The sequence below is a fragment of the Anomaloglossus baeobatrachus genome, chromosome 1 (assembly GCF_048569485.1).
Source record: "Anomaloglossus baeobatrachus isolate aAnoBae1 chromosome 1, aAnoBae1.hap1, whole genome shotgun sequence".
Taxonomy (NCBI): domain Eukaryota; kingdom Metazoa; phylum Chordata; class Amphibia; order Anura; family Aromobatidae; genus Anomaloglossus; species Anomaloglossus baeobatrachus.
In genome coordinates this window covers 630,634,110-630,661,285 of record NC_134353.1, presented here as the reverse complement: position 1 = coordinate 630,661,285, position 27,176 = coordinate 630,634,110, and the positions used below count along the sequence as shown (strand labels likewise).

Below are 27,176 nucleotides of genomic sequence, written 5' to 3'. Positions count from 1 at the left end.
CAATGGGTCTGCTCACACATCAGTGATTTTTCACTGAACGTGACTCCGTGCAGCGTGCACAACAGCCCAACTGCCCAAATACGGACGCTGGTAACGAAGGTAAATATCTGGTAACCAAGCAAAGCCTTTCGCTTGGTTACCCGATATTTACCTTAGTTACCAGCGCCGCAGCTTCCAGACGCCGGCTCCCTGCACATTCAGATCGTTGCTCTCTGTCAAACACAGCGATGTGTGCTTCACAAAAAATGAACCAGCAGTGTGTGTAACGAGCAGCGATCTCACAGCAGGGGCCAAATCGCTGCTCAGTGTCACACACAGCGAGATCGCTAATGAGGTCACTGCTGCGTCACACAAACCGTGCCTCAGCAGCGATCTCGCTATGTGAGAAGTACCCCTTAATGCAGGCTGGGTAGAATGATGGTTGTTGCATTGTTTGAGGTTCCTCCTGATATGTGATTACTCCTACAGAATTCTAAGGCTGTGTTCACACACTGCGTTTTTTACCTGCGTTTTTGGTCCGTTTTTGGTCCGTTTTTGCTGCAGAAATTTCTTGAGAAATTCTTGTAACCTTTCTGCAGACATTCCCCAGCAAAACCTATGGCAAAAAAAATTAGCTGTGCACACACTGCGTTTTTTTCTTAAGAAAATTCTTTCAGTAGATTTTCTTAAGAAAAAGAATGAGCATGTCACTTCTTTTCTGCAGCTAACTGCGTTTTTTGCCATAGATAATTGGCACAATAACGCAGGGAGCAACCAGCGGTAAAAACGCACCAAAAACGGACCTAAAACGCACCAAAAACGGACCTAAAACGCACCAAAAACGCAGGTGCGTTTTTGGTGCGTTTTTTAACACAGGTGCACTCTTAAGAAATTTCTTAAGAAAAATCATTTTTCTAGTGTGAACATAGCCTTAAGGTGTATTTACTTGTGATAGTGTTGACATAAAAAAATGTTTTATTTATTAGAGACAGGTTATAATCAATTCCAAAGACCACTAGGAAGGTGAGCTCAATTCTACTTGATTCTCATTTTATTGTTTTGATTGCATTGTATTTAGTGAAAATGGAAAAAAATTCAAAGATCCAAAGGAAAACTGATGAGGTTCGGTTCACTACAAGATGACACTTAAGATGCTCAGATTAGTACATTGTATTTTTATCTTCTCCTTTAGGATTGGTAATTTTCTCAAAATTTTTCAGAATAATATCAAGTATTTCAATCTGAAACAAAAAGGAAATAATATATTATCAGTATTAATTAAAATCAGTCTTTACCTTATTGTAATGCTACCTCACTTATCACGGTGATTTCAGACTCAAATGTCACAAGTTTTGAAACGTTCATTATATTGGCAAATGCTATATTCGTAGGCTATGTTTATGGGAACATGGCTATGTTTGATAGCCCCTTTGCCGTAGTATAGCTCTCAACTTTCTGTGAACGACTCTCCATAGATCACTGCTAGTCAGTGGTATGTACGAAATATTTCATAAGCGTGAGTAACTCCAGGTCTGCCACTGACAGGCAGTGATCTATGGAGTGTCGTTCTGAGAAATTTCTCAGAACAATGCTCCATAGGAATTCATGGGTGTCGTGTGACATTACACTTTGCATTATGTCAGAACTTCCAGGATTTATTTTAAAGTAATAAAATAGCGTGTGGGCGAGTGTTTATTTAAATAAACTTTTTTCCCGTGTCTGTCTTTTTTACCACTATGCTTGCCGAGTTAGTAATGAGGGTGTCTGATATATGCCTCCCCATTACTAACCCTTGGGCTTGATGCCAGCTGTCAATTCACAGCTGACATCAAGCCCAAAGTATTACCCCAATTGCCACTGCACCAGCACAATTGGGAAGAGCTGGACAAAGCGCCGGAATTGGAGCAACTAATGAATGCGCCATTTCTGGGGCAGATGCAGGCTGATATTTTTAACCTGGGAAGGGCCAAATAACCATGGGCCTTCCTATTCTGATAATACCAGCTTCCAGCTGTCTGTTTTACATTGTCTGATTATCAAAAATAGTGCAGCGCCACGCCATTTTTTTAAGTTATTTAAATAATTTTAAAAAATTGTGTGGGATCCACTTATTATTTTTGATAGCCAGTCAAATTAAAGCTGACAGCTGAGGGATACAGCCCCAGGTTGTCTGTTTTACCTGCGCTAGTTATGAAAAATAAGCAGGAGCTCACTTTTTTTCCCCCAGTTTATTTCATATCCACATGTTTGTAGGGCAATTGCCCCAATTTTGCTTCATTCTGCAGCCCCTTGTAACCATTTTACAGCACAGAAGCTCAGGTCTCCATTGACTTATATAGGTTCCAGAGTCAAGTTCAGGTGAAGTCTGGGTCCCAAACTGAACTTTTAACTAAAGTCCGGGCGAACCTGAACTTCCACGGGTCGGCTCATCACTTATCCTGAGTATCCTCAACAGTGCTTACAAGCTCAAAGGTAAAGAACTTGTAAGCACTGCACATTTTATGCTGTCTAACAGGGGTGTTTAGACAAGGCAATGCACAGTAAGCAAAAGTAAGGCGGGCTTTGCACGCTGCGACATCGGTAACAATGTGTTACCGATGCTGCAGCGATAGTCCCGCCCCCGTCACACGTGCGATATCTAGTGAAAGCTGCCGTAGCGATTATTATCGCTATGGCAGCTTCACACGCACATACCTGCCGTGCGACGTCCCTCTGGCCGGCGACCCGCCTCCTTCCTAAGGGGGCGGGTCGTGTGGCGTCACAGCGACGTCACACGGCAGGCGGCCAATTGAAGCGGAGGGGCGGAGATGAGCAGGATGTAAACATCCCGCCCACCTCCTTCCTTCTCATTGCAGCCGGGAGGCAGGTAAGGTGATGATCCTCGCTCCTGCGGCTTCACACACAGCGATGTGCGCTGCCACAGGAGCGAGGAACAACATCGTACCTGTCGCACCATCGGCATTATGGAAATGTCGGAGGTTGCAGCGATGACACGAAACGACGCTTTTGCGCTCGTTCATCGTATCAAAAAGGTTTTGCACGTTGCGACATCGACTGCGACGCCGGATGTGCGTCGCTTTCGATTTGACCCCATCGACATCACACGTGCGAGGTCGCAACGTGCAAAGCCGCCCTAAGTGTCGATATCAAAAGAATTACTGAAAATTTTAATAAGCTATAAGTTGCATTATTGCGTATATTCACAAGCATTATTTGACAGTAACCATTAATGAAGATGAGAATAACCTTTTAAAAGGATTTGAATAGAAAGCAATCATGTCTCTAAAATATGCCATTACGTCTAATTGGGGATCTGATGACCAGGCCCCCATGATCTTGACTTTGAAGTGGCTACAACACTACTTAAATATTGTATCCTAACAGAAGAGAAAGGACCATGCAGCAGATCGCTGCACCTTAGCCGCTCTTCTGATTTAAAAAGCGATTGCACGTCCTACCAATTTGCCATTATTTACTATGCTCAGAATATCACTCTAATGGGATGTTGTTTTTTGCATTCATAGATGCCTTTTCACTTCTCTGGGTACTCTACATTGTTTTGTTTTCCCCATCATACTATGATATTAAACATAGATTCACAGAATAATAGTTGAGTACTTACATAGATGTTCCTCACATCAATCACAGTTAGCTTTAGATCTACAAATGCACCTTCATCTTTGTCATGAACCAGAGCTCTGTAATCCATCTGGGTTGAGAAAAGAGAAAATATAGATATTCTCATATTAAAATGAATCAATAACTAACTAAAATAGGACCTGTATGCAATAATTACATGTACTTGTAGTTTATGAATGGAAGGGTAGTTCCTACAGAATGCTATACAAGTACGTCATCTTGATATGAGGTGGCAGGAGTTGCAAGAGTCAGGTGCTGATTGTCAGATAGGCTCCCGCTATAATGCCTGATAACTCAGTCTGTAACCATAACACCTTAGAAGCAATGGCACATGATGACCACAGCATTTTGAAAGGTAGAGGGGGCATCCTCTCTAATCTCCTCCTCCCCCTGCAATGAGATGCTATGGAAGCCAGAGGCTTCACAATGGCCCCCATAGTTCTGCTTCCTATTAGGTGTAACAATGATAGGCAAGCAATTGAATAAAAAAGGATCAAAATGTCATAAGTACGCCAAAATGGTAGCAATAAAAACTGCTCGTCCCGCAAAAAATGTCCTACACAACTCCATCAATGGAAAAAATGACTCTCAGAATAATACAATACGAAAGCAAACAATATTTTATACAAAGTGGTTTTACACTGTAGACTGTGATCCTCATGGGCAGGGTCTTCTCCTCCTGTACCTGTCTGTGCTTTGTATTGTTCATGATTGTACTTGTTTTATTATGTAAACCCCTTTTCACTTTTAAAGCGCCAAGGAATAAATGGCGCTATAATAAGAATACTGTAAAATCAGTAAAAAGAAAACATGGAATTACATTTTTTACCAATCCCTCAAAAAAAAAACCAACACCCCAACCGTTTTGTTTTTTTCTTTCAATCACTTATTTGAACTTTAAAATTATGCCATTCTAAAAAAAAAAGTCACCCCAAATAAAGCCCTCATATGTCAAAGAAAAAAGGTTATGGCTCTTGAAAGGTGGGCACTAGAAAAAAAACAGTTGCATCAAAAAAGGTCAAAACTGATTGCAGTGGCAAAGAGTTTATTACAAGTGTGAGTGAGTGCTCAAGTGCCGACTAGTTTTATACGACTTCAGTAGAAGTGAACTGAGCGAAGCTGAACTTATCTAGTCAGCATGGGATGACCGCACATATCCAAATCGCTTACATGCGGTCATGTGACTGCTCGCTTGCATGGAGAATACAGGGGAATCATGACAGTGTGCGTACGTCATGCGGTCACAATTCAGAAGCCTGCAGTCACAGAGGGATTGCAGACTTTGCTACAGAATCTGGATAATTCTTTAAGGAGGAATCCAAAAGCACCTCTTATTAAATTGTGTCAGCATACACTACATTTCCAAAAAAATGTGACAACAAATCAACCTCTTGTTCAATAAAAATCCTTATATTTCAAAACTGGGATAATAAATAATGATATTGTATCACTAAAATTACTCATCAAAATATAACAGATGACTATTTAGTATGCAACTACTCAGACTTGTGCTACTGGCATAGTATACCATTAACAAACTCGTGGGTCTATCAAAGCCAGAAGTTCCTGCTTGTAAGGCTGAGTTATCTATCTGAACAGTGGTGAGTAATCTATCTGAACAGCAGGGGCAGCACACCATGATAATTACCACAGTGCTCGTTGTCCCTGGGGCCCCTTGACGCACGATTCGGAAAATAAACTTCTTCAATATAATTATTTATTAATTGGTGTATATAGTTTAACTCTATGGTGATAGGCTAACAGCTGTACAATTTCAATAAAGCACATAGGAATATATAGGGCTTTATAGATGTTTGAACATAATGATTGTTACGTCACCACCGGAGTCTGCTCCAGCGACTTCTGCTCCGATCGCCAGGCGACGCCGTGTTCCTGCCGTGGATGGTGCTGGTGATGGGAGAGGAGTCGATGCCAACGGTGGGCTCAGGCTCCGATCATCCACTGGGCTGGGTTATCTTGGGATCTGCAGTACCACTGGCTGACTGTGGGTGGCGTGTGTCTTCCAGCTGAAGTTGCCAGCGTTCAGCTACAGCCAGTGGGAAGACACCACACCCTTCTTAGCTCCCCTCCTGTCTGCTCACCTCTGCCAGAGATAGTTCTGATTTCCTGGCTCCTGGTCTGCCCAATTCTGTTTTGTGATTCTGGTGTGCTGACTTCTGCGTGTTTTCTGACTACCCTTCTGTCTGCTGTTTTTGTACCTCGCTGCCCGATCCGGATTTGACCTCTGCTACGTTTTCTGATTACGTCCTTGTCTGCCGAGTCTGTCCCTGTTCTGCTATTCCTGGTTTGACCCTGCCTGACTACTACTCTCATCGGACTGCAGCTTTCCACAGGTAGTGATCTCCAGGGCCCTGCAGTAATTCCAAATCCCTGTATAGGGGTTAAAGGGTTTCAGGGTTCTGGGGGTCCTGCTTGGTGAGTGGCTTCCCTCTAGTCTGTCCATTACATCCCACCTGAGTCTGTTGATCCAGGCAGGCGTTACAATGATAAGCTGAAACATTCTAGTTTCTTGAGATCCACAAATGGAAATATATTAGGATTCCTATTGAAGCAATTGCACTTTATATTTATTATTATATGTTTATAAATTAAATAGTAATCTTGGTATCCAACATAAAAAATTAGAATGGTTTGTAATTAAATATTGAAATTTTATGTTATGTATAGCTGTAAAATTCAGTTGCTCATATGAATTTAATCACAGTAAATGGTAGAAATTATTGTAGAGTCTCAGTAATCAATTATTTTGGTTGTGTGTGTACTAATGTTGTTCCCTGGTCCTGGTCAGAGTACTCAGGAGGAAGTAAGATAAAAATGCCACCATCCAAATCTCACCACATGTGTCTCTTTAGACGCTTTAGCAACAGCATCTCCTCTCTCAGTTAGATACCTGGAAAGAGAAAAATCTGTTCATTTTCAGATTGAAAAACCAGTAATAAATTTTCCTATAGACATTAATTGGAGAATCTGAGATCAGTAGCCAATATTAAACACTTTTTGGCCACGTGCCCACGATGGGGTGAGTTTTTTACCTCAGTGTTTGTAAACCAGGAGTGGGTAATAAATACAGAAGTGGTGCTCGTGTTTCTGTTATTCTTGTTTTATCTTACAAATAATGAGGTAAAAAACTCCCCAAATACTCAAGGTGTGCACGTGGCCTAGAACATCCTCACTATTGTCCATGTGATTCATGTATCCATGACTTGTATTTGTGCTGCATTCAACTGAGTACCATAGATTTCTCCAAGCTCCAAGTACTCATCAAACTGAATCGATGATCAAAAATGTGACAATAAAAGTACAAACATTGGTTCTTACTTGCAGATATTGGTCTGTGAGGTTTCCAACTTAGTTTTTAAAGCTGTAACACGTTCTAATACCTTCTCCTGTTCACCCATAGAAAAAAAAGTGAATTTAATAATTAGTTTCTCATGGTTACTTACTATGTATAGGTGGAAACAAAATGTGACCCTAACACACATAGACTTTTGTACCTGTACTGATACTCCAAAATCATTTCCATCCTCAATTGTTGGAATTAGATGATTGATCCAGGTGATAATCTACAACAACAAAAAATACTGCTTTGACTTTGACTAATATTTGCCCCCAAACCAGCTGCTGAAGACGCTAACGCAGTTCATACCAATGCACAGCCCTCTCTCAGAATCCTTATCTCAGGTAGGACCAGGTTTAGTATTTTCTGAAGTTTCTCATTCTCTTTCAAGAATCCACATTTAGGAGCTAAGAAACCAACAAATAGATGTATAAATAACATCAAGACTGTTACTTTTGGTTAGATATAGAGTATGTTACATAGGTTACCTTTCTTTTCTTCTTTGTCAGTTTCCATTTTTGCATCCTGACATAAAAATATGAAATTAACAAGTGATTGAGTCATTAAAAAAATCTCAGATATTTTGTTCTCGATAGTTCTTAATAGGGTATTCATCTCTTACATTCATGGCATATCCACAGAATATAGTACAAATGTATCGTACATGCGGATCCCACCAATGAGATAGCCATCTGTGTCGAGAACAGGTTTCTGACGCGTGGTGCTGTCAGTGGAGAGGTGGTGGGAATTTTTCATTCATTTGTATGGGGACCACCTATCCACTGAAATCGGTGTACAATTTGTCCATCTTCTATATAAATACAGGTCCTGTTAGTGGAATCTTTATCTACTATATCCTGTGGATATGCCCTAAATATCTAAATATACAGGATAGGAATACCCCTTAAAGTTTGTTTTTTATGCCTTTGCCCACCCGCTCACCTCAGCCTCTGGACTTGGAGGATCAGGAATCGGAATATTCAGTTCAGAATGAAGTGAGGTCAAATCTTTCACATTAAACACATCACTCTGTCAAGAAAGAAAATGAGGTTATGCTAAGTTCACATGAGCGTTAGAAGCTTTGTTACAGATTGACATTTTTACAGGAAAATTTTAGTTTGGGTAAAATCTTGATTGTACATCGGTACCAATGACAAACTGAGAGGTAGGTGGAAGGTCCTTAAAGAGGATTTCAGAGAATTAAGCTGTAAGTTTAAAGCAAGGACCTCCAAGGTGGTATTTTCTGACATACTGCCTGACCCACACAAGAGAGGCAGCGGGTGATTAGGGGTTTATATAAATGGCTCAGGAATTGGTGCAGGAAGGAGGGTTTGGGGTTTCTGGAGAACTGTACAGAGGGGAAGATAGTATAGATAGTGACCTGGGAATAAGTAATGAAATTGAAGGTGGAATAGGGGGAGGGGTGAGTACAGTCAATACACTAAGCAGGAATAGAGGTACAGAGAAATATATAAAGTGCATGTACACTAATGCCAGCAGCCTTACCAACAAGATGAAAGAAGAAGGGAATTTTGTTTACTTACCGTAAATTCCTTTTCTTCTAGCTCCAATTGGGAGACCCAGACAATTGGGTGTATAGCTATTGCCTCTGGAGGCCACACAAAGTATTACACTTAAAAGTGTAAGGCCCCTCCCCTTCTGGCTATACACCCCCAGTGGGATCACTGGCTCACCAGTTTTAGTGCCAAAGCAAGAAGGAGGAAAGCCAATAACTGGTTTAAAGACCAATTCAATCCGAGGAAACATCGGAGAACTGAACCATACCACATGAACAACATGTGTACCCGAAAAAACAGAAAAACCCCGAGAAAACAGGGCGGGTGCTGGGTCTCCCAATTGGAGCTAGAAGAAAAGGAATTTACGGTAAGTAAACAAAATTCCCTTCTTCTTTGTCGCTCCATTGGGAGACCCAGACAATTGGGATGTCCAAAAGCAATCCCTGGGTGGGTAAAAGAATACCTCATGATAGGGCCGTCAAACGGCCCTCTCCTACAGGTGGCCAACCGCCGCCTGAATGACTTATCTACCTAGGCTGGCGTCTGCCGAAGCGTAGGTATGCATCTGATAATGCTTGGTAAAAGTAAGTAGACTCGACCAGGTGGGTGCCTGACACACCTGCTGAGCCGTAGCCTGGTGCCGTAATGCCCAGGATGCACCCACGGCTCTGGTAGAATGGGCCTTCGGCCTTGAGAGAAGCAGAAGCCCAGTAGAACTGTAGGTTTCAAGAATTGGTTCCTCGAGCCCCCGAGCAAGGGTGGATCTGGAAGCTTGCGACTGTTTACGCCGACCAGCGACAAGGACAAAGAGTGCATCCGGGTGGCGCAGGAGCGCCATGCGGGAAGTAGAACCTGAGTGCTCTCACCAGAACCAACAGATGCAAATCTTTCTGAAATTGATGGACTGGACGAGGACACAAAGAAGGTGAGGTGATATCCTGATTGATATGAAAATGGGATACCACCTTAGGGAGAAATTCCGGAACCGGACGCAGAACTACCCTGTCCTGGTGAAGGACCAGGAAGGGAGTTTGTATGAGAGCGTTGCTAGCTCGGAAACTCTCCTAAGAGACGAGACCGTTACTAGAAGGCCACTTCCCGTGAAAAACGGGAAGGGAGACATCCTTCAAAGGCTCGAAAGGCGGCATCTGGAGAGCAATTAGAACCTTGTTCAGATCTCAGGGCTCTAACGGCCGCTTGTACGGAGTGCTGAGAAGACAAACTCCCCGTAGGAACGTGCGTACCTGAGGAAGTCGTCGTTTCTGAAAAAATACAGATAGCGCTGAGACTTGTCCCTAAAGGGAACTGAGCGACAACTCATTTTCCTACCTAGATTGCAGGAAGGAAGGAAACATAGACGATGCAACCGGCCAGGGAGAAACACCCTGCGCCGAGCACCGAGATAAGAACATCTTCCACGTCCGGTGGTCAATCTTGGCGGACGTTGGTATGCTAGCCTGTCTCATGGTGGCAACCACGTCCTGAGGTAATCCTGACGACACTAGGTTCCAGGACTCAATGCCACACCATCCGGTTGAGGGCCGTAGAATTCAAATGGAAGAATGGCCCTTGAGACAGCCAGTCTGATTGGTCTGGTAGTGCCCCCGGTTAGCCTACCGTGAGGCACCACAGAACCGAGTACCACAACATCCTCGGCCAATTTGTAGCGACGAGGATGGCGCGGCCGCAGTCGGTCTTGATCTAGCGCAGTACTCTGGGCAACAATGCCAGAGGTGGCACCTAAGGTAGCTGGAACTGCGACCAATGCTGAACTAAGGCGTTTGCCGCCAGAGCTCGATGATTGTGAAACCGTGCCATGAAGCTGGCACATTGTTGTTGTGCCGTGACGCCATTAGATCGACGTCCGGCCTCTGTCAGCGGCGCCAGATCTCCTGAAACCCGTCCGGGTGAGGAGACCATACTCTTTCGGCCACACCTCAGCGACTTAGGAAGTCAGCTTCCTAGTTTCCACACTTGGGATGTGAATTGTGGATATGGTGGATGCCGTGTCTTCCACCCACATCAGAACCTGCCGGACTTCCTGGAAGGCTTGCCGGTTGCGCGTTCTTCCTTGGTGGTTGATGTATGCCACCGCTGTGGAGCTGTCCGACTGAAGTCGGATATGCTTGCTTTCCAGCCGCTGTTGGAAGGATTGTAGGGCAAGATACACTGCTCTGTGTTCAAGAACATTGATCTGAAGAGTGGACTCTTGCTGAGTCCACGTACCCTGAGCGCTGTAGTGGAGAAAAACTGCTCCCCACCCTGATAGACTCGCGTCTGTCGTAACTATCGCCCAGGACGGGGATAGGAAGGACCTTCTTTTTGACCAAGAGGTGAGAAGAAGCCACCACCGTAGAGATTCCTTGGCCGCCTGAGAAAGAACGACGACTCTGTTGAGGGACGTCGACTCCTCGTCCCATTGGCGGAGAATGTCCCATTGTAGTGGACGCAGTAAAACTGCGCGAAAGGAACTGCCTCCATTGCTACCATCTTACGTAGGAAGTGCATGAGGCGTCTCAATGTGTGCGACTGGTTCTTAAAGAAGAGCTTGCAGCCCGTAGTGAATGCTGTTTGTCTAGCGGCAGCTTCACTATCGCTGAGAGAGTAAGAAACTCTATGCCTAGATATGTTATCGATAGGGTCGGGGTCGGATCTGACTTTAAAAAGTTGATGATCCACCCAAAACTCTAGAGAGTCTCCAGCGCAACGTTCGGGCAGTGTTGGCATGTTTCCTAAGAGAGTGCCTTGACAAGTAGATCGTCTAAATACGGGACCACAGAGTGACCCTGAGAGTGCAGGACTGTGACTACTGCTGCCCTGACCTTGGCGAAGACCAGTTGGACTGTCGCTAGCCGGAAGGTAGAGCTACGAACAGAGGGTGTTCGTCTCCTATAACGAAGCGTAGAAACGCTAGTGCTCTGGATCAATCGGCACGTGTGGATAAGCATCCTTGATGCCTAATAATGCTAGGAAATATCCTTGGGACCTTGAGGCGATGACATGGCGGAGGGATTCCATCCGGAACCGCCTGGTGTCCACGAGCTTGCTGAGCATTTTTAGATCCAGAACGGGACGGAACGGCCCGTTGTTATAGGTACCGCAAAGAATTTGGGGTAAAAACCGTGACCTTGTTCCTGAAGAGGAACGGGGGTCATCACTCTTTCTGCCTATAGAGTGCACCCTGTTTGCAGAGAGCAGCGGCCCGGCCGGGAGGTGGAGAAATTCTGAAGAATCGAGTTGGAGGACGAGAAGTGAGCTCTATCCTGTACCCGTGAGACAGAATGTCTCACACTCAATGGTCATTGACCTATGGCAGCTAAATATCGCCAAGGCGGGAGAGCCTGCTACCGACCGAGGCCGCAAGTCATGAGGAAGCCGCCTTGGAAGCGGATTTTCAGACTGTCGCTTTTTTGGGCGAGACTGAGCCCGCTAAGAATCTTAGCTCCTCTGATCCTTTTGAGTCCACATTGGACGAGGAAAAATGGGACCTGCCCGAGCCTCGAAAAGGCCGAAAACCCCGACTGCCTCTTGCTCTGTTGGGGTTTGTTGTGTCCGGGCTGAGGAAAGGATGAATCCTTACCCCTGGACTGTTTGATGGTTACATCCAACGCTCACCAAACAGTCGGTCAGCAGAAAAAAGGCAACTGGTTAGGCAACCTTTTTTGGAAGCAGAATCTGCCTTCCATTCACTTAACGAGCAGACCAGGCTCTGCTTAAAAACACGGAGTAGCGGAGGCTACCGCCGCACGGTTCGCAGAGTCCAGGACAACCTGAATCGCGTAAGAAACAAATGCAGACATTTGAGAGGTTAAGGATGCCACCTGCGGCACAGATGTACGTGTAACCGTGTCAATCTGTGTAAGACAAGCTGAAATAGCTTGGAGTGCCCCAAGGGAGAGAATGCCGGAGCCAACAGCGCGCCGACAGCCTCATAGATGGCTTTCGACCAGAGATCCATCTGTCTGTCAGTGGCATCTTTGAGTTTGCAGTTCCATCTCCCACTGCAACTATGGATCTAGCTACAAGCCTGGAGATTGGAGGATGCCGCTCGGGACATTGGGTCCAGTCCTTGACCAAGTCAGGGGACAGGGATAACGTGTATCCTAAGCCGTTTGGAGAAGCGCATATCTGGATAAGCGTGGTGTTCCTGGACTGCCTCTCTGAAGGCAGAGTGGTCCAGAAAAATACGTGAAGCTGACTCCTCCACTGGAGGAGCTGTGAGAAATAACCCACATTCTATAGATGGACGCTATAAGATTATTTACTATGGCGTCACAATCAGGTGTATCCAGATTGAGAGCGGTCTCAGGATCAGAATCCTGAGCCGCTACTTCCGCCTCATTACACAGCGAGTCCTTCTGTTAGGACCCTGATGAAACCGAGGCCGCTCATAGCGAGCCCACTTAGGCTGTCTGGGACTGACGTCCGTGCAGAGCCGTGACTCTGGGATGCGTGTGACATTCCCGGAGCTGTTAGTTATTCACACTGAGGGGGGCCATGGATCAATGATTCAACAGTGCCCATATTGTGAGAGACATGTCCGGACTGCTAGGCTTCTAGTATCATAGCCATAATCTCAGAAAAACTGTCAGTAAATACTGCAGACACCGTCCTCATCCCCTGGCCATTAGTGCATACAATGGGAGCCTATGTACCTGCCGGCCGTATAGCCGTACATGCTGTACCAGCTGTATAGAAAAACATGTGGTTCTGCACCTTTGTTTTACACAGAGAATATGCTGATAACTCCTCCGCATAATCCAGGAGGGTATATACAACGTGCGACCAAACAGTGCAATGTATATAGTACAAGCATATCTATAAGTGCACTTCTGCACTAGTGGGGTTAGCACCACAGGTGCTGCTTAACGCCTGTTACAGCGATTGTGTGACTATCAGAATGCCAGGGTCTTCCACACTTGTCTCTGTATCGTACAGAAACTGACACTAATGGCTGCCGGTGTCCTTGTAGAGAAGGAAGCCGTGGGCGTGCCTGAGAAAGTGCGGGAATCCGGATTCACAGTGCACACAGTGAGAGGGGTGGAGTATGCAAAACATACTCCAGCTCTCAGCTCTGCTCTATGCAGCGTCACGCCCCTACCCTGACTGTCAGGGCTGTGGGCGATAACGAAGGGAGACTAGGCCCAGAAGCCGGGGACTCGAGTTAACAGCGCGGCCGCCGTAAAAGCGCGGGCCGCGCTGAAGTCCCCGGCGCACCACAAGTGCCAGCCGCGCCGCAGTTCCAGCGGCCGGCGCGACCGAATCATAGAAGTGGCCAGCGTCCCGCCCCTCTCCTGACTGGCAGGTCTGGGGGCGGGAACGAACGGAAGCAGGCCGCAAAAGCCGGGGACTCTAGTTATCAGCGCGGCCGCCGTAAAAGCGCGGGCCGCGCTGAAGTCCCCGGCGCACCACAAGTGCCAGCCGCGCCGCTGCCAGCGGCCGGCGCGACCGATTCCTGGAAGTGGCCAGCGTCCCGCCCCTCTCCTGACTGGCAGGTCTGGGGGCGGGAACGAACGGAAGCAGGCCGCAAAAGCCGGGGACTCTAGTTATCAGCGCGGCCGCCGTAAAAGCGCAGGCCGCGCTGAAGTCCCCGGCGCACTACAAGTGCTAGCCGCGCCGCAGTCCCAGCGGCCGGCGCGACCAATTCCCATAAGTGAGCCTGCTTCAGCAAAGCTGAATGAGGCCATGGCACAGGCGCCGCAGCGCTGATGTCCCCCGGCGCACTACAACACCCAGCATGCTGCGGTGTGAGCGCCAAATGCACGGGGACACAGAGTACCTTGAGGAAGCAGGGCCATGTCCCTGATGTACTCCGCTCCATCCAGCATCTTCTCCAGGGGCTGTAGATGGAGCACGGTCTCAGTGCCTGGAGACCGGTAAATCCCACTTCACCCAGAGCCCTGTAAAAAGGGATGGGGAAGGAATCAGCATGTGGGCTCCTGCCGCCGTACCCGCAATGGGTACCTCAACCTTACAAACACCTCCGACATACAGTGGGGTGAGAAGGGAGCATGCTGGGGACACTATATGTGTCCTCTTTTCTTCCATCCGACATAGTCAGCAGCTGCTGCTGACTAAAAAGTGGAGCTATGCGTGGATGTGTTGCCTCCTTCGCACAAAGCACAAAACTGGTGAGCCAGTGATCCCACTGGGGGTGTATAGCCAGAAGGGGAGGGGCCTTACACTTTTAAGTGTAATACTTTGTGTGGCCTCCAGAGGCAATAGCTATACACCCAATTGTCTGGGTCTCCCAATGGAGCGACAAAGAAATAGAATTAATATTGTTGAAAAAAAAATTATGATATGGTGGGGATAACGGAGACATGGTTGGATGAGAGCTATGAATGGACTGTTATTACACAGGGCTATAGACTTCTGGAATGATCATACAAATAAGCGAGGGGGAGGGGTTTGTTTATACGTAAAATCAATCCTAAAACCCATCCAATGTAATAATGTATGTGAGGCTAATGAAAACATGAGTGCCTATGAGCAGAGATTAGGGGAGGGAGAAAGAATAATAAAATACTGATAGGGGTTTGTTATAAGTCTCTTAATATAATGGAAGTGGCAGAAAATATCCTCATAAAGCAAATAGATGAGTCAGGGAATTGGGGAGAAGTCATTATTATGGGGGAATTCAACTACCCTGATATAAATTGGAGAGCAGAAACCTGTAGATCCAGGAAAGGAAACAGGTTTTTGATAACAATGAAAGACAATTAACTTTCACAGCTGGTTCAGGACCCAACAAGAAGGGGAGCACTGCTAGACCTAATATTAACCGATAGGAGGGTCCGCATATCAAATATACGAGTCGATGGTCACTTGAATATTAGGTCACTAAGTCACTAGTGTTTATTGATGATGTGACTGAAGACAGAAGCAGGTAGATGATTTCTGAAGTGTACAGGACTATAATTTCTGCTTAGATTCAACCAAATGAAGCAGGATTGATTGGATGGTGCTTCACAAGCCAGAGGGACCCAAAACATACTGCAAATGCAGCCCAGATGGTTTTTTTAAGGCAAAGAAGTGGAATATTGTGCAATGGCTGAATCAATCACTGGTTCTCAACCCAATCAAGCATACGTTTTATATGCTTGTGACAAAACTTAAGGCATAAAGACCCATAAACAGGCACTAACTGAAGTCAGATGAAGTAAAGGAATGGCATAGCATCACCAAGGAGGAAACCTAGTGTTTGGTGACATCCATGGCTTCCAGACTTTAGGTAGTCATTGCCTGCAAAGGATTCTGTACAAACTATTAAACATGAACGTTTTATGTATTGTAAAGTTAATTTGTCCAATTACTTTTGAGCCCCTGAAATGAGGAGGCTTTGTAGAAAAATGGTTGCAATTTCTAAATGTTACACAGGATATTTTGGTTCAACCCATTAAATTAAATCTGAATGTCTACACTTCAATTGTATCTCAGTTGTTTAATTTGAAATAAGTGACATCCACAGCCTAAATCACAAAGATTCGTTCACTGTCCAAATATTTCTGGACTTAACAGTATCTATAAGGTTGGAGTCAGATGGGCGTATGGCATTTGATGCGACATGCTAGTAACATGGCTGAGGCTCTGCTGCAAGCATGATCCAAGTGTCATGCAACTGTGATCCGACCCTGTGATCGGAGCAAGGAAGAGTTAGGGATATACTCTCCATTTTCTCCTTGTCTGTCTCTGCATCTATCGCACTGCACTCGGATGTCATCCAAGTGCAGTCCGATGTTTCACACGCATTTGTAGACTCGCCGACAATCAAAGAATGCTGTGATTTCTAACTTAGTCTAATTCAGCCCAAGAAAAAAAATCAAAAATCGGAACTGCCCGATAAAATAGTATTGTCCAAGTGGAATGCAACTTTTCATCACAAGAGCCCTAAATGTACTGTAAACTGTTATATGGTTTGCATGACTGGCATTTACCACTATAAGGTGACCGTATGGTGGTAATATTGGTCTCCATGTTGATCTTTGGATGGTGACTTTTTTTAGGTTAGGGGCCCAATTAGATGTGTTCTGCCCCCAACGTGTGATGATTCCTAGTCTGATCATACGGCCCACATATTGCACTCTTTTGAACCTGCATTGGAACCTTTGACCTTATTTCAGTAACCCAAAGCCTTTCCAGGTGTTCACCCACCAAAGGTAGGAAGAAAGACGCTCTTACCACAAGAAATCCCAATTATAATATTTTTTGAGTCTGCCTCTTAGTAGTAATAGCCTATAAATGTACATGCCAAGGGAAAAGCCCACATTTTAGCAAAGGATGAAAGATTTAAAATTGTTCCCCTACCAAGTAATGTTTGTCTTTCCTATAAAGCTATGTGGTTAAATTGCATAGATAAAAACGCACTGAGAAAGTAGTGTTCCATATGTTGTTTGGAAATATCTACTGACCTTTAGAAGATTGTCCAGATACTGAACCTTCTCAGGAATAAACTCTGACAGAAAGCTTTGGACCTGTAGACAGATTCTCAAGATCAAACATTATGCACAATAATCAATGATTATTTAAAAAAAAAAAAGGATTCCTAGTTGAGCCATTTTAACAGGATTTGTTGGATTGGGGGTAAATTTTTATCAAGGGGTTTAGTGGTATAAAAATAAAAGAAGTGATGATTCTCAGATTACATATTTCACACTGCACCTATATCTACTCTTCGTGGGCCCACTCTGGTGTCTTTTTCCTGGTCCAATTTAAACACATAGGAGATGTGCAAGGAATAAATCACTCAGTGAAGACTTCCCTTAGTCATTATTTGGCTGACCCCCATTTCCTATATGTTAGAGTGGTTCTTTTCAATTAAATTTCTCCCCTTGCTGCAGTTTTCTATAAAAAAAACAAACCACGCTGAACTCACCTGCCTTGGGTCAGTCTACTTGCAAGTCTCCGACGATGCTCTCGCTGTCTGTCACTGGTTGCGGTGCTGTTAATATGACATCAGCACAAAATCCAAATACGGAGACTTGCCGGTGGACCCTAGAAATGTAAGTAGTGTGCGGTTTGTTTGTTTTGAGAGCAAACTGCAACAAAGGTAGAGAATTATAGTGACAAGCAAAAGGGTAACAATGTTTTGAACTTTTAAATTTTAGGCTCCATATCTCACCATCCACTACAGCTTTTAGTGTGATACTACCTTCATATTGTATAGAAAATAGCATTTCAGCTCACCTAATAAAGTGCATGGTGCACAGCAGCTCAAATGACAATCCAAAGTAGAAATAGCACCAGCACAAATCCATAAAAAATTATCTCGACGTATGCTTCGGGTCGTTGTTCTGCTAGTACACTATGTCATCCTTTTCATACCTATAGTATGCAAGTGTATGAAGTAAGGTATGCAAGTGTATGAAGTAACTCCTCTTGTAGGATACTCACATATAACTCAGCAATGAGACCAGCATCGATCCTGGTCAAGTATCAAATGCCTTTGGCTGTGAAACAATCCCATATCATCAGGCTTCCTCTACCGAACCCAACAGTTCCTTCAAGTTCTCGATCCGTTAGCTTTGTTTTCCCTGGGTTCTTCCAGACCTATTTGAACCCCTCAGAGCCTTAGGCCGCACTCATATCAGCGGTATTTTGCCGCAAAACCGGATCCATCACAAATGCGTTTCAGTTCCATTAATTTCCTATGGAATCGCGTCAACATGCGGTTGCCGCGATTCCATAGTTGAGGCTTTATCTTTTTTTCGGCCAACATTCCAGACTTGTATAATGTGCAACACATAGTGCTTGCATGGACATCAGTGCTCTCACTATAACGAAACATAAGAGCCACCACAACTGCCGTGTTTGTTGAGCCAGAACTGATAGACCTTGTGATGAACTAATATGATGACGCTGATATTTTGGCTGGACGTCCACCTTTTGGCATTTGAATGGATGGATGGACTTAATTTTGTATTCTTCTAGCTGTCATGGCACTCACATAATGCCGTTTGGCAATTTTCCTGGCCAAGAGACTGCTATCAATGAGCTGGATGATGCTGTTTCTCTTTTCTTGGGAAATCTTCTTCATGGCTGATCCTCTATTCAAACTAGTAGGCTTTCACTTGGGAATCAACCTAATAACACACTGAGCTATTAGGGAAAGTGAGAACTGGTTGACATTAATAGCATACAGGAAGAAAAAGATCTTTCAAACACCAGGAGTAAAACGGTAACAATGCAGTGACATGACAAAAATATACATAACTAATCATATAGTAAATAGTTGCAAGTCAAATTTAAGTATCATATAGCAAAAATTATTGTCTGTATCAGGTTGTCTCATATTTCAAGCTGTAGTGGATTGTGATATATGGAGCCTGAAATATTGTTACTCTTTTGCCTGTCACTGTAATTGAGGGGGAACAACCCCTTTACGAAAGGACAAGGAAGTAGAAACCCAGGGAACATCGGAATGTGATCAGTGGGCAGGGATCATTGAGTTTTTCTTTTTAAACTAATTTTGTAAACCATCCTACTAGGCAACATCTTTAAAATTACATTTGATTACCATTTCCCACAAATCTAATATTATCAATTTAAAATAAAGCCTGACAGTAAATACGGTACTTCAAATAAGGCTGATCAATCATGATGACGTCCAGACAGTATATTTATGCAATCAATCTGTCCCATTTTCCATAAAGGCTTTTTCAAGGATGATTGCAGAATTTGCTTTAATTGAGGATGTAATACAAATGTTTGATATGTTATTCCAAATATTTGTTTTGTTACCTGTTTACTAACATTTGTATACAATCCATCGACCTGGAAGAAAGAACATAATAAACATAATTATGCTTTACATAATTAGGATTTATATTATGATTTTATTGGTCCCAGTTTTACATCATATTTCAAAGGGGTTGCCCAGAGACATAAAATGTTGTTTGGATGATTTGCAAATACAGTGGAACCTTGGATTAAGAGTAACTTGGTTTGAGAGCATTTTGCAAGACAGGCAAAGCTTTTTACAAATTTGTAACTTGGTTTAATAGCAATGCTTTACAAGAAGAGCAAATACTCACCGTGCACGCGTCTGGTTCTGTCCTTTCACCGCGCTCTGACCCGCTCTGGAGGTAAATTTCTGTACATATGTACTGTATACTGAATACAGTATACCATTGTACAGTACAGTATATACCATATAGCATGACTATCAATTTGCATTTGTGGATACAGTATTGTACTCTTTCGGCTAACCAGTGCAGCACATTGTTTATACTGTATCTCTCGCACACCAATTCTATTGTAAACTAAAGTACAGTTTAATTTGTTTTATATGATTTTACTGTACTGCACAGTATTTTGTATTAGTGTACTGTAATAATTTTATATGAATACAGTACATTATTTTGTATTACTGTAATAAGTTTGTATAAATATAGCAAATATTTTTGGGTTGTCGAACGAATTGTCTGTTTCAATTATTTCCTATGGGAAAATTCGCTTTGATATAAGAGTAACTTGGTTTAAGAGCTCACTCCCGGAACCAATTATGCTCGTAATCCAAGGTTCCACTGTATATATTAATCAAACCTACTAATTTACTTTAATTATGAAATCTGCAGCAATATCCAGTTACAGACCTTCTCTACTTATCCCAAAACCTACAGTTCCAGCTCCGTAACAACATGGGCAGAGAGCTCCTCTCCACGGATGCCTGCACGTGACTTGATAAAGGGTCTGGCTCTTTGGCCTGGTTTATTAGTGAAATCACCGCCTTCACTATTCATGCATTAGCTATGATATAAAAGGGGGGTGACTGAGCTCATGAACTGAGCCAGACAGCTACCCATAGCTAAATATTGACTTTGTTGGGTAAATTAAAGATATGTTGTTGTTGTTATTGTTATTGCCTTCCAACTGGAAAAAATGAATGAATTAGTCTCAATAATTTATTTACAAAAATCCAAGCAACGTTTTATATTTTCCAACAGCCCTTTTAAATATAAAAGCATGTTATGTTTGTTCTGATACCTGGAATAATGCTTTAGTACTTATTTCATACTCTTATGTAAGAGGTTCATCAGCATAACAGACCACCAGTCACATTATGACGCACAATGAAAAAACACCAAAACACCACAAACGGGGGAGCACCGGTAACACAATACAATAGAGGTCCCTGCCGCTATTCAGAGGGGTGAGGGGGCACCTCCCGAACTCACTTCAAGCTGACTCCTGAGCTCCCTAGCATTCCTATACAGGTTCTTTCAACCTTTCGGCGAGCAGGATACCTTGCTCCCTCAGCTGGCCGTAAACTCACCCTGCCTAGTGAGTAGGCCAATGAGTTCACTAGACTCGCCACTATGATACAGAAGGAAGGAATACAAACAGCGGAAATACCACAACATAAATTTATCCACAAATGTATCCAAATTTGTTCCAATATTTACACAGACTTTATCATATGGCTTCTGGAATGCTTCAACTCAGCTCCTTCCACCAAGGGGGCCAGGATACAAATGGATTTGTATCAACAGCAGGGATTGCTTGGTAACACTTCTATTTAAACCCGATTTACAAAATATTAAAACACTGATTTTATACACTTACACTGAAAACATTGGGATTGCTAGAAATCATTATTACATGACGAAAGCAGAACCATAATTAGTTAACAGGGGTAAATGCTGCTGTCAGGTTCCTTTAAGCATGGCGTGCTAATGCCCGTTTGGCTATAGCGGGGAGCTGATTACTTCTGTTGGCAGCATGCTCCCTTTCTGCTTGACAACATGTCCCAGTTACACAGAGCCTGCACGGCCACCATGTTGAATACACCAGCCCCTGGCGACATAGCAAAACGTTGCTGGAAGTCTGGGATGTAACACTCAATATGGAGCTCTAGTCACTTCATTTCCCTGAATGGTACTTCATTTCCCTGAATGGTACACCATCTTACAAATGTATTCTCCACTAGAAACAATGCAATATCTCCATAGCAAGATGTCCAATGGACCATGCCCAGTTTTAAAAGGTGGAAACAAATTACCGGTAATCATATTAATGAGAAGCACATAAACAAAATATACACATTAGAGAACTGAATACCAGGAAAACAGTACATTACATTTAAAGGTTTTTATCTACACATACATACACATACTACACATACATAAGTATGTGCATATTGCATTTAAAAACAGACACTGGTTCCACTATGGCATACTGACATATGGTGCCCCAGGAAAAAGAAAAAAATCCAGCACTCGTGTCCAGGAAATGTAATAAAATTTGCTTCTTTTATTTATTCAATTTTCATAGTAAAATTGGATCATATCCACAAAGTATGACTTTTTTTCTATGGTGTCATATCCGTCTTAAATTCAAATTTTTCCTCCTCCTTTTTTTTTTTTTTTTTTTCTTTTTTCCCTTTAAATCCCCATGTGGTTGTTCATTCAATGTGGATTGAGATTAAGAGCATGTAGCTCGAAACGCGTACTCCTCTGTCATCCCAACCTGTCTTTATGGGGATTTTTTATACTTTGTGGATATGATCCAATTTTACTATGAAAATTGAATAAATAAAAGAAGCAAATTTTATTACATTTCCTGGACACGAGTGCTGGATTTTTTTTCTTTTTCCTGGAGTTTCTTGGCCGGGCCGGCCTTCCCGTGCACCTGTCCTTCATTGGAGTCTCCATGTGATCTGGGTGAGCTGATTCTACCTTTCTGTTTCTCTGACATATGGTGCCCGTATTCTGTAAAATGCATATGACAATGAGTGGACATATGCAGCTACTGCTCTAGGGTATTCTATTATTCTATTAATAGGTGCTTCTTAATATAATATTTCATATACGGTATATATATACATATATATATACCGTATATATAAATAAATATATATATATATATATATATACATATATATATATTTATTTATTTAACAATAACAGCAATAACTAATTGTTCTTTTGTTCTTTTTTTCTGAATTCTATCCGCATGAAGAGTGTGAGTTTGTGGCAAAGAAAGGGAATTACCTAGCATTACTGAGATTTAGGAAAAACATAGATCATTTCCAGAGTTATAACAAAGATTGCCATATATTATAAATTTGGAAAGCCAAAAAGGCCAATTTATATAATTTTTTTTGCCAATCATTGTCTTTTTGGGACACAAATTACCTTCACAGATGCTGATATTGGCTGAAAACATTGTGGCATGTTAGTTTTTTCCTCTAGTGGTCAGGAGCCGCTTTTTATAGGATAGTCATGTCGAACGACATATCTGCATCTCATACACTAGGCCACAGATCACGGCAGAGATAAAGTAGTTGTTTTGTCTGAATAGTTGTTTTAATTTATGGCATTGTCATCCAAGGTGCCAACTTCTACAGCACCGGCAAGTCACTCAGAAAATGTTCATTGTGAAATCCCTATTTTATGGCAGCTGGAGGCTGTGCCCACATGAGAAAACGCTGCTTTTTACCACTGTGTTTTTTATCTGCAGGTGTCTTCTCCAAAATGCACAATAGAAACCTGCTCTGATTATTGCATTTTTGCTGTGATTTTCTCTTTTTTGTGTTTTTGGTGCACATTTGAATCTGTTCCTTTTTGGGGGGGGGGGGTTTTCTCATTTTTTTTAGTGGGAACATGTCAGCAAATTTGTGGTCGATAAGCTGCGGCCACCACCAGTGGGCTCTTATATACAGCATTTTAACATGTTATATATAAGAACCCTGGCCACTGTGTAGAACGTAAAAATCACTTTATAATACTTACCTAAATGGTCGCTGCGATGAAGTTGGGTCATATGGGCATCTCTTTCGGCCATCTTTGTCATCCTTCTTCTGAAGCCGGGGTGTATGACGCGTCCTTCGTCAGCCACACTCGCCGGCATTGAGGTCCTGCGCAGGCGCAGTTTGATCTGCCTTGAGCAGGGCAGATCAAAGTATTATAGTGCGCCTGTGCAGGACCAGCGAGTGTGTATGAAGTAGGACGCATCATACACACAGGCTTCAGAAAGATGAAGATGGCCGAAAGAGGAGTCGCTGGCACCGGAGAATGGAGACGTCCATATGACCCAACTCCACCACAGCGACCGTTTAGGTAAGTATTATAAAGTGATTTTTACGTTCTACACAGTGGCCTGGGCTCTTATATACATTATTCTGGAATGCTGTATATAAGAGCCCACTGGTGGTGGGCGCAGCTTATAGGCCACAAATCTGGTGACAAGTTCCCTTTAAGAAGGCAGACTATTAATATTCCAGTGAGATTTGTTTCTAGGTTTCATTATGTAAACATAGCCTAACACTTCTTATATATAATGGTAGCTTCACATGTCCAGTAATCATCCGTTAGAATAGATCTAGCAGCGATCTGTTGTGCAAACACAATTTATTTGTCCATGTTGAAAAAAAATTTGTTTTGCAGGATCCGTTTTTTAAACATGTGAGTCTATGGAAAACGGATCTTTTAACTAATTGCTATATAGCAGTCCGTTTTTCTTTCATTTGTAACATATCCATTTTTTGCTTAATGGATCAGTTTCAAATGGAAGATAAATACAAACCTTTAATGGTTCAAAAATCAATACAGTGGAACCTTGGTTTACGAGAACAATCTATTCTGGGAGTGTGCTTGTAAACCAAGTTACTCGTCTAGCAAAGCAAGATTTCCCATAGGAAATAATGCAAGCTCAGACAATTCGTTCCACAACTTGTGCAATGTCCCATCCTTGTCCCCTATTGTGCCATTCCACACACGCATAAACACACACACACACACACACAAACACACAAACACACACAGACACGCACGCACACAGACATGCACGCACACATACATATTATGCTCACCTTACCCTCCATTCCATCGCCGGCCTCATGGCTCTTGTAGTTCGCCGGTACAGGATGTGTATCGGGTAACCATTGCAACCGATGCTGGAGCTTCTGCTGCCAGAGCGCTGACGTCAAAGGCAGGAGCCGCTTGCCTCTGATTGGCCAGCAGAAGTTCCTCCATCGTCACGATGGTTACCTGATACACATCCTGTACCGGCAGACAACAAGAACCATGAGGCCGGCGATGGAACGGAAGGTAAGGTGAGCATAATATGTGCGTGTGCATATTTGTGTGTGTTTGTGTGTGTTTGTGTGGACTGCCAGAGCGGGTCAGAATGCGGTTAAAGTACGGAACCAGAAGTGTGTGCGGTGAGTATTTGCTCGTACAGCAAAGCTTTCTCGTAAACTGAGTTACAAATTTACAGCAAGCTTTGCTCGTATAGCGAAATACTCGCACACCAAGTTACTCATAAACCAAGGTTCCACTGTATTGTCAAAATGGACAAAAAAGTTCAGTCTGCGCAACTTTTTTGCCAACGGATTCCGAATGGATCTGTTCTAACGGATGATTACTAGACATGTGAACGTAGACATTAGTGTGCATGACATGGCATGCTCCATGTTCTCTACTCTAGCTTCCGGGATCCACAGCCTATGCCCTAAGTAGCTGTCTGCCAGGTATTGTCAGCCCTGTAGAAATTTTTGACTACGTATGTCGCTCTATATTTTCTGATTAATAAAATCCTGGCCCCATATTTTCCTGAGATATGCAGGTGCCTAGATTATATCACTACGTATTAAAGAGAATTAGATTGGTGTACTTGAAATGCTGTGTCATCCCACTGTATATTATGCTTGCTTTATGAGTCAGATTTATCCGCCAAATTGAAATGTATACATTTTGATTAAGTTTATATGTTGGAGATTAATGAAAACCTAGTTCTCATAGAGTTTCATATGAAATGGATCATACACCAGCCCATGTCAGCATGAAGGGCGGCCATCTGCAAAGTAAACATTTACCTTTTCCTTGTTGGTAGAACTAATCTTCAGAATACAAGCTTTTGCCATCTCTAAATTTTCAGGTTCTCCTCACCGCCGTACTTATCAATATCTGATTTTTTTCTTCTTTCTTTAAGACTTCTCAGCCTTTGTGCCTTCTCTCCTCGTCTCGGAGCTGCTTTGCTTTGTCACTTTCACTTTCTCTTTAGTTTACAGGAAGGAGCGAGAGGGACTATTTTCTAAAAGGGACTTTCCAGCAGTAAATGGGAGAAACCTTATACTATTGTAGGGTAAACTTTAACCCTTTTTAAACATGTATGTACATAAATCACACAAATGTACACTATTTATGGAAAAATGATTTTATAGGACGAATTATCATGACTTTGCAAGATTACAAATTCAATTTCCGGATCCCAGCCTGAGGGGAAGTGGTCATAAACACGTCACCGATCAGAAAGATGATATATATATATATATATATATATATATATATATATATATATATATATATATATATATATATACACTTTACATACTAATCTCTCTTTTTTTTATTTGCTTTTTTAGTTCTCATATTTATATTTCTATATTCTTTCAACCCCTTCACAACTTTGCGATTTTCCATTTTGCGTTTTTGTTTTTTCCTTCCCTTTATCCAAGCCCCGTAACTTTTTTATTTCTCCGTCCCCATAGCGGTATGAGGGCTTTTTTTTATTGCGGGACAAATTTTTAATGATATTATACATTTTATCATGTGATGCACTGAAAAGCAGGGGAAAAAAATATTTTTCATGTTAACTATGCAGTAAAACAGACCTGGAAATAGGATTCCCTGGGTCAGTAGGAGTACACCAATATCAAAACATGCATAGTTGTTGGTTTCTTTGTTAAGTGGTGAGAAGAAATTTGTAAAAAATGCTGCTTTTGTCACCACTTTCCGTGACCCGTGATGTTTTCATTTTTCAGGGAGCTGTGTGAAGACTTATTTTTTGCGCCCTGAGCTGATGTTTTTATACCATTTTGGAGTAGATATGATGTTTTCATCCCCTCTTATTGCATTTTTTTTTTTATTGCAGTTTTTATTGTGCCCAAAAAAACATAATTCTGATGCTTATATTATTTTTCTCATTACGCTGTTATCAATCCAATTTATTTTATATTTTGATGGATCGAACGTTTACTACCACAACGATACCAAGTATGTGTATTTTTCATTTTTTTATTGCTTTATTTTTATTGGGGCAAAACGGGGTCAACTTTTTTCAAATTTTTATTGTATTTAATAGTCCCATTAGGGGACTTGAAGCTGTGATCAGCCGATTTCTTGTGCTATACAGAGCAGTGCATCAAACACAGGTGTCATCAGCTGACCCTTGGCTGCCATGACAAGTCATCAGCCCCCCACGATCATGTCATGTGCATGGCGAGGGTAGTGGGGAATGATGCACCCCTCTGCTCACTGGCGGACGCAGACATAAAAGGGACCCTGTGAAAAAAATAATATATGGGCCCTTTTCAGTCCAATAAGTAATCAAAATGCACAATTCCACATTCTTTGGAGAAACAAATGGGTCCCCTTAGCTCTTGAGTCCCTACAAATTGCACCAATGATATGTCCACCCCTGTTGCTGCTGGCTTGTGTTAATGTGAAGCCCCACAGGTGTTGTGTCGGTGCATGTGCGTTACCTTCAGGGACTCCACGTTGCTGGATCTCCGTCACTGGTAGGAAATCTTCTGTTTTTGATCGTGACGCCACTCTCAGTATTGCGGCCAGTAGGGACCGCCACTGCAGGTTGAGGGTCGCCTGGGGCTGATGGTGTGTGCAGTTAGATGTAGGAGCCTCCTGAGAGTGAGGCAAGCCCCAGGGCCCTGTGTAGGTTTGTAG

General features: G+C 42.9%; 1 protein-coding gene across 1 annotated transcript; it reads right to left on the bottom strand.

Moving 5' to 3' along the window:
• Positions 1–1,008: 1,008 nt before the first annotated feature.
• On the bottom strand, positions 1,009–25,517 carry PSME2 (proteasome activator subunit 2). The gene is made up of 11 exons (XM_075340737.1): positions 25,310–25,517; positions 19,234–19,266; positions 16,905–16,967; positions 7,919–8,005; positions 7,465–7,501; positions 7,286–7,383; positions 7,134–7,202; positions 6,958–7,025; positions 6,475–6,529; positions 3,602–3,688; positions 1,009–1,220 (listed from the first exon to the last, which is right to left on the bottom strand). Exons 1-11 carry the CDS (start codon positions 25,355–25,357, stop codon positions 1,140–1,142), a joined length of 726 nt encoding a protein of 241 aa, XP_075196852.1. The 5' UTR covers positions 25,358–25,517; the 3' UTR covers positions 1,009–1,139.
• Between the last annotated feature and the right edge of the window lie 1,659 nt (positions 25,518–27,176).